Raw genomic sequence first — 8564 nt, forward strand, 5'->3', positions numbered from 1 at the left:
CCTTTTGTTTTGCTTTGCACAAAAGTTTGCTGCCTCTGTTCCAAGTAAGCTCCCATTATGGGGGTGCTTGTGAAGGCAAATGCCTGCCACTGAATTGTGTAGAATGAATGCCAGTGAAGCATTTCCTACATCAGAAGATCCAAGTATTACTATTGCTAGTACCACCAATGGTAAGCAGTTATGCTAATTTATATGCATCATAATAGAGTTTTTCAGTGGATATAGCAAGTCAACATTTAAAATATATATGCCATATTTGTTTTAATGTTTCAAAATGTGATCATGCTTTTTTTGCTTGCAGATGGCATTGTATCCCCAGCCAATGAGGTGGTAATACTTCGTACAGCAATACTCGTTGCCCTTCTGATATTATCACTGGTTGGTAATGCACTGGTCATGCTGTCGGTTGCCCAGGCAACAAAATCACGCTTCAATCCTTTCAATGCATTTCTAATCAGTCTTGCTATATATGGACTGGTAGAATGTGCTCTCACAATGTCCTTAGCTATTGGTGAGTTACCATTGCTTGGTCTCATTTGTTTGTAAATGGAGCTTTTCATAAACTTGAACATAAACCTAACTAATTTTTGCATCTCTTGCAAAATCAGCTTTGGGAAGTTATATCTTTCTAAATACTAAATTTGTTGCTTGTATAATGCAGGTTTTTCAGTTGAACGACAATGGATGTTTGGTGATTTTCTGATTGGCTTCAATGCTTCTTTTATTCAACTGCAGAATGTGGGTGTTATGTTAACAATCCTCTTCATGTCCATTGATAGGCAAGTTGTGTGTGAAGTCAATATTATCATCATATGCTGACACAGCATGCTATACGCAAGATAACATGTTGAAAAGTTTTTTGTGTTGGTCTACAATAAGTTGTATAGATTTGCTTTTGGTTTACAATGATATAATGAGTAATTCGCTGTGAAATGTGGGTTGCTTAATATATAATTAAAAATTTTTGAGAAAATTTGGCATATGCTGTTTCTAAGAACAAAAAGCAGAATACTGTGTGAATGTTCATCAAAAGAGATGTACCTTTGTGCATGTACCCATATAAAAACCCCAGTTTATTTAATTTTTACAGGTATGTGGCCACCACTTGGACTTCCATGTACCACAGTTTGGCAACTGTGCATAAAGCTAATTATGCTGTCCTATACACATGGATACATGCTTTCCTCTTTGCTCTTCCACTTCTCTTCCAAAACCAGATGAGTGGAATGAAAGCTCGGGATTTTGTGGAAAGATGTTTATGTGGGTTACAGGAAGGCACTGCTGTCAGTTATACGTAAGTTGTCCTTATTGTTAAATTTTTTCATTGAAACATTATCTTACACTGAGGTGTAACAAGCTTAACTGTCTATTACATATTTTTTCATGGATCACTGTCAGTGACATTTACATATTGCCTTTCATATGTTCCAGTGCATCAATGATCAGTTTATGCATGATCCTTCCCATTCTTCTTGTTGTTGTGTTTTTGTCCCTTGTTGCCGTGGCAGCAGTTAAAGAGAGAAAGAAACTAATATCAGCCAACTCCCCGCAGTATGCCAACTACCTAATACAGGTGATTTATTAGTTTTCATCAGATTTATCCTTAGTTAAACACCCTGCAATGAATACTACTACATATGTGCTTTTATTACATTTATACTAGAGATATATAATGTGCTTTGCTAATTACAAAGAAAAACGTGAAAATGCATCAGAATGGCATTGTGTCTCTCTGTATTAAGGAAGCAATACCAGTAATAGGATGTCATATAATGTGGATGTGTTTTAATGGGAAAGTACCCTTTTTGCATATTTCATTGTATATAACTATAGAGATATAACAATAATGCACTTCAACCCAGTTGACCTTGTAATTGTCCCCACGCAACTAAGAGTATAAATTAAATAGACCAAGACAATTTTATTTCCATGACCAACTGGTGCTATATTATTTCTTTCAGCAATCCACCGTACTGAAAGAAGCAAGATGTGGACGATACGTGACTTTCCTCTTCATTTTGTATCTACTCTTCAAACTTCCCTATCAAGTGATTGATATTTTGACTCAACTTAGCGTGGGTCAAGCGTTCATTCCCGTTTCTGACATTGGAAATCTCACGGAGTCAACGGGTTACAACGACACACAGTTTTACTATCAAACTGCTTTGACGTGGATGTTATTCTGTTTCTCATCACTTTACCCAATTCTGACGTTCCTCTATTTTCGAGATCATTGGCGACGTATCAGAACATGCGTTTGCTGTGGGACAGCGACTGTTTCCATTGCCAATAGTAAGTCCATTTGCTTTTGTGGCCCCATATACACTCTAACTCTGCTTGCTCCAGTGTTTGTGAGTTTGCAATTACGAAAAGTAAACTTGGACTTTGGAATAGATGTAGTTTCATATTCAAACACTTCCCACACAAAGTATGAAGTTGGTTTGTGAAAAATAGGACAGTGTTTTTCCAGGATTTGATTAATTTACGGTTTTTATGTATATATTTTTTCAATGAAATTTGCCAACTGAACCATTTAAAGTTGCCAGGTTCCATTTGTCATAAACTAAACACCTATCATGATTCCTCTTGTTCCTCGTAAGTTTAAACTCCTTGGTTGTTGCTGGAATGATGATTACCTAGAACAACACATCCAAGACACACACATTTTTTGTAAAAGCGACAATTTGACCCCCACATGACATGTGTCACTGAATAGTTTGTGACACTGCTTGAACAAAATCCACTTGTGAGTTGTGTAACATGAGAACACTGTTATTCTGTGGTGTTGTCTGCTGATGTTTTTTTAATTGGCTGTTTGGATGGTTTTCATGCTAATTTGGAATAGTTGTGGATTTCTAAATAGAGCTTGTGGATAAAATTGCCAATGAAATGAAATCAATGAAAGCAAGTTTAGTTAAAACACAATATAAACACATGAAACAATTTGTCTTACATAAAATTGCAACAACAAAACATCTGTCATCACACCCTGTATTGTTCTAAGTGCTCTCGACATAATGTGCAAATTGTCAAAATCATGAGCATATGATCTCCCGAACATACATCACTACACATGCTTCTGTCAGTGTTTGAACAAAGGGCGAACGCTACTGTTGATGATACTCGACTACAAATTGTATCGAGTGCAACCTGTGTTACTTGTATTAACAGTGGAGTGGTTACAGTCATTGTTTCAAGGGCTATTAATCATAAAAGTTGCTTGCTCAACCGGTTTTACCAACCACCAAACCAAACTGTATTCGTTTCGTTTTCCGGTGAATTTGTCATGCAGACTCCAATTACTTACAATTGCATTGTTTAATTTTTCTTTGTTTAATCCTAAAAGTAGTTTTAACATATATGACTTATTGGTGTGTTATTTTTCTGCAAAAAATTTTACTGTTATGTACTTCTAAGCCAAAAGTTCTTCATGCAGTTAACACATAAATAGTCAGGAGTTTTTTTACCTGGTAAAACAATGTTTTATTTTATTATCAAGGTTTTTTGTGAAATCCATTTTTTTGTTTTAAAAATGTTGTTTTTTCAGGCTTCATGTCAGCAAACAAGCTTTTACAAATGTTACATAAGCTATTGTCTTGTTTGCCAATATAATTATGTGCTCACAATGGCAGCCTGGTATATTGTTTGTGCCTTTCAGGCCACGGAAATCGAGCAACGAACCTCCGGCAGATCAGACAAAAGGAGCGCCGCCGTCAAAAACACCAGCGTCAACTGGCGAACAGGAATAATAACAATACCAGGTGAACAAAGGCAAAAATGTAATAAGGGGTGTTACAAATGCTTGTTATGGCCCATTAAAACCACTTTCCTGAGTGTGAGGGCTGTAATTTGAGATGGTTTTGTTGAATTTTGCCACATGCAAAACTTTCTAACATTAGGAAGTTGTTTACTAAATCATAAATTGATGTAATTTCGAAGTGCAATTGTTGGTAAAACTTGAAAATAAAATTTGTAGTTTTTGAAAAGTCTCTCTTAAATTTGTCTGCAAAAGATTATGCCTGTAATTCAATATTAATGAAACCTTGAGCCAATACTAAAGCTTGGTATTTGCAGAACACCCAAAGCCACCTATGCTGCATCCGCGAATGGACATGTTAAAGCTCCCTCTAGTGTCTCGTCAAACATCACCAGCGAGAAAGTTGCGGTAAATGGAAGCACATCACAAGGTGGAGACAAAGTTTTGTTTCGTGTCCCTGTGCTCTATGCTGCCACCGATGGTCTACATCTTGTTGCTTCTGAGAAAACGCTTGGAACAAAAAAAGGAGAACACAAAAAAAGGTTGAAATAATTTATTTCCTTCGTTAAATTTTTGTCACCGAATTTTATGGAGGTTTTGTTTTCATCTTCCAAGGTTTTTTTTTAGTAAATTCAACCAACAAAAAAAAGCTTGAAACTGATTGCTGTTAAAAAGTATCTACTTTATGTCATTTAAAACATGGAATATAAACATTATGAAAGGCGTGCTTAATTTTTGTTTTTTTCTGGTTTGATGAACAAACTGTCTTTATAGGAGAAAGATCACAAGCGGTAAAACATCAACTTCCAGTGAAAGATCATCTGCACATACTGCTGGAACTCCAGATGCTTTAGACACATCCAAAGGCTCTGGAACAAATGCAAAAGACAGAATCCATGATCTGAACGATGAAGAACTGAGACCCTCGTCGGTGGTGGACAAACGTGTGGACGTTACAGGATCAAGGGATGGACTTAATGATGTCCGTGAAGAAACCGGTTATATAAATTCAGATTTTGACGATGATACTGAATCTGAATTAAATGAATCGGCAAACAGTCGCACACTAATATGGCCTCATCGTCACACTTCCACAGTCAAATCCTCATCAGTCCCAACAACTGTGTCAAGTCCACCAGGTCAACTTCACATCAACAGGGTCAGTGATCCGAATGATATGGGATCACATAACCAGGGAGATTCATTTGCAAGTTTGAGACATAGCGTTCACTCTTACCATGGTGGTTTTGATGAAGAAGATGCAGCATCCATCGTACATCCTCACACTCCAACTCCTCCTCCCGACGAAGATCCTCATCTTTTTCTAAATTCTGCATCACCTGATGCTGGAGGTGATTCTGACAGCGATGACACCATAATTGATAAAACTGCAACAAAGAAGATCAAGCTAACTACAAAGAGGAGCAGATCAGTTGCAGTCGCTGTTACCAAGCAACTGCGTCCTCTGTCTCAAGGAGGAGGGATCCAGCTCTTCCGCCGATCCCTGGATGACTCCGGGGGTGGGATTCCAAACCAAGGTTACGGCAGTATTTCAAGAACACACAGTTACAGTCAAGATCCGCTGAGCAACTCCCCTCAAGGCCACGGCAACAAAATTCACCCAAACAATTATGCCTTAAAGTCACCTGACTTGTTTCCTGCTTCCTCATTGGACGGTTCATTTTCATGGCAGCGAGGTGAGAAAGATGATTTGGTTCTTGTTGATTTTGAGCGGCCCCAGAGTTCGTCGATAGACGGCCGGCAGAATAAAAGCAAACTTAACATTTTAACAACTGATACACAAAGTTAGCTCACACTGTAACCTTTCAACTTTTACAGTTTGCAATGGTTGTAATTTTTTCTCTGCAGCATCTTTGTTTGTTTTATGCAATAACTGGTCATTTTTTTAAAGTCATTTTTTAACCTAATCTGCCTTATTACACTTTTTTAAGCTTGAGACATTTTTTGAGAGATGGCCATACATGCTACAATGCCTTGCTTTAAAAAATATTTTCTTAGTTTGAGAATATTATAGTTTTTGATTTATGCCAATTGCACAAACCACCTCACGAGTAATATTGTGCAGCCATTTCATGCTGTGTTTCATGTCTGGTTACAATTGTACTTTATGTCAATTTTACAAACATTAGTTACTTTCACGCGGCCAAATATTTTTTCTTTCCATGATGGCTGAATACAAATAAAAATCGTGTGTAAAACATAGGTCCTTGATTGGAGATTTTCAACATTTTGTGATGTATGAGCCAAAGTTTAAAAATCTGGCGTTATTATTATAAAACGTGATATAAAATTAATTTTTGTTTTTTTACTTCAATTATGTTGCTGAGGTGGTTTTGCCGTCAGGGCAACATATCATGTAAAACATATTGACTTCAAATACTGTCGATGCCTTATTCTAATTTTATTGTGGGTGATGATTCTTCACATTTTGCGTGCAATACAGTTTCATTTTTGCCTACAATGTTCGTTTGCTCGCACGCCATTGTTATTGTTCTATTCCATTGTCTCATTCGCGTCTTTCGTTTGTCGTCGGCTTCTTCGAATCGCAGCTTTGTCGCTGGTGTTGGTTTCTGGGTGTGTTCGTGCGTAGGCGTGTTTCGCGTCGCTTTTTAAGCCGCATTGGCTCTGAAACACGCTACCTTACAGGGGCAACAATGAGAATAAAATTACAAAACCCATTTTCTTCTCAAACAAACAACTTCATTCATGATGCACAAGCCCAGTTTTAAAGCTGACCTGTTTTACTTTAATTTATTAAAAACTTGCTTATATCATTTCGTGTATTCTGACCATCGCCATTTTACCCCTACCGGTTCCATTCAGTTTGTGGTAATCTAGCAATTGATTATATAAACGCGATCGTTAAGTGTGATGCGGTTCAACTACATCCGAAAAAGTTTAGTTTTTGTGGGATTTCCTGGCATAATTTTGTTCAAAGATGTTTTTTTATGACGCATTACAGTGATATGTTCGATCCCTTTGCATCTGTAACACGATGTTGCCTTGGAAACTCTTTCAGGATAAAGGATTCCTGTTTCCAAATCTTTATAGTTGACTTGATTGTGGATTTTCTTCGTTTTAAAGCTTTTTCTACACCGATCAAAGCCATTTTATTATATTTTTGGGCAATGGAGACGCCCGGGCCAGATTCCCAGTTTTTGCCTCGCTGTTGCTGTTACAATCGTCTCGAATACTTTCTCAATTTTGTCATTGTGTTGTGGTACTTCTCGATTCAGATTCCATTTCACGTAACTGGAAAACTGTTTGTTGGTGGTTATTGTATTGTATCCGATTGCTTTTGCGACACATTTGCACTAGGTCGTGGCAGAGTATGTGAATTTTTACTTACAATAAATTGCAATGTCATGGCCTGCGTGGAAACCGTACGCTGTCTAAATCTTTTCACTGGCAGCAACACTGCGTTTCGTGTCAAACTGACCGTGACCAGCTTACTGGGGCATAAAACGTGCGAAAGGTTATTTTACACGCATAACTGAACAGACGCTTCCCAGTTGGAAATTTGAACTTTAGCGCCCTCTGTTGATAGTGTTTTTCTTGTTGTATTCTTGCGATTTTGCCCAATCTTTAAAACCGCTTCAAAACGTCAAGGGTAATAATGAAGAGTCCAATTTGCATCCGTACGCGCCTGACTGCATTAACACAAATTTAACGTAAGTTCTGTTTCATTAATGTTGTGACCAGTTAATGTTAATTGTTGTTTGCTATACTTTTTTCTTTAGCCCGTCTGATCGTGCAAATGAGTGATTCGCAACCTTGACAGTGCCACAACCAAATTCAAAACCGAAAATAGGGCCGGTCGTAGCAGATGGAGGCCGATTAGACAAGACTTTTTGTTTGTAGACTTGTTTGACCGAATCGCACACTTGGATCCGCGCTTGGAAGGGCCTCAAATTCCTGTAACGGGCGACCACAGCATAATCTCAACATATTTTAGTGAAAAAATTCATCCTGATACTAATGCTCATGAAGAACAACCGTGTCTATGAAACGTAACCACAGATTAAAAACGTTTTAACCACAGTTTGTCTCGTAGTGGAACATAGGGAAGCAGGGTTGTGGTGTTTGCTGAAACAGTTCGCGTGCAGTTTTCATCAGGAAAACCTAACTGAAAAACAACGAAGTATATTGTGGGCGAACAACATGAAAACGCGTTGGGGGTGAAGCCGTTTTGCTTACAACTTTGTGTGTGTCGACGCTCAGTTTCTCGGAAGTTGTTTTGTTTCAAACATTTTGTAAAACTTGTTTGGATGCAAAAAATAACTTCCTTTTCTGGAGGCATTTCGCTGCGTTTTCAAAAGTTTTGATTTTTACTACAGTTTTTTTTATCTTTCACGTGTTTTCGTAATCTGTCGGTCCGCGCTTGCCACATCTTCCATCCGTTGTATGTTGCAAGGTTCCGCAGTTGTGTGCAGAGCGTGTGTGACGTAGTACGAATAAGCCTTTTCATTATAACCAACATCTTGTATTGTTGTTTTATAGACACTGGAGATGCATTCAATCACGTTTACACGCTTCCTGTTTTGTTTGTTAAATACGATACACGACCAAAAGAAATATAAAAATGCAATTTCGTAGCGCGGCTTTTAACTCAAATCAAAGCAAATCATGTTTATTTTGCGAAAAAAGCAACTACGCGAAGAACAATATACAAGGAAATGAAATGGCATGGGCACCGATAAAACCATAAAGGTTATCGAGTCAGGCGCCCATGTAAAGGTGATTTCCTTACGGAGAATCACCGTCTGTCGTAGGATCGCAGCCAGTC

At 37.9% G+C, this 8564-nt stretch overlaps 1 protein-coding gene across 1 annotated transcript; it reads left to right on the forward strand.

The window, feature by feature from the left end:
• Window positions 1–7147, forward strand: LOC145899134 (uncharacterized). Its single transcript, XM_082987857.1, has 9 exons — window positions 1–170; window positions 302–511; window positions 662–779; window positions 1091–1294; window positions 1432–1573; window positions 1962–2292; window positions 3659–3761; window positions 4075–4299; window positions 4532–7147. Exons 1-9 carry the CDS (start codon window positions 80–82, stop codon window positions 5565–5567), a joined length of 2460 nt encoding a protein of 819 aa, XP_082843983.1. The 5' UTR covers window positions 1–79; the 3' UTR covers window positions 5568–7147.
• The last annotated feature ends 1417 nt before the right edge of the window (window positions 7148–8564 follow it).

The sequence above is a fragment of the Ascidia mentula genome, chromosome 1, assembly GCF_947561715.1.
Source record: "Ascidia mentula chromosome 1, kaAscMent1.1, whole genome shotgun sequence".
Taxonomy (NCBI): Eukaryota; Metazoa; Chordata; class Ascidiacea; order Phlebobranchia; family Ascidiidae; genus Ascidia; species Ascidia mentula.

Coding starts and splice junctions, on each gene's coding strand:
- LOC145899134 (XM_082987857.1), top strand. CDS start 80: ATGCCTGCCACTGAATTGTGTAGAATGAATGCCAGTGAAGCATTTCCT. Junction 171..301: donor TATTGCTAGTACCACCAATG/GTAAGCAGTTAT, acceptor TTTTGCTTGCAG/ATGGCATTGTATCCCCAGCC. Junction 2,293..3,658: donor GACTGTTTCCATTGCCAATA/GTAAGTCCATTT, acceptor TGTGCCTTTCAG/GCCACGGAAATCGAGCAACG.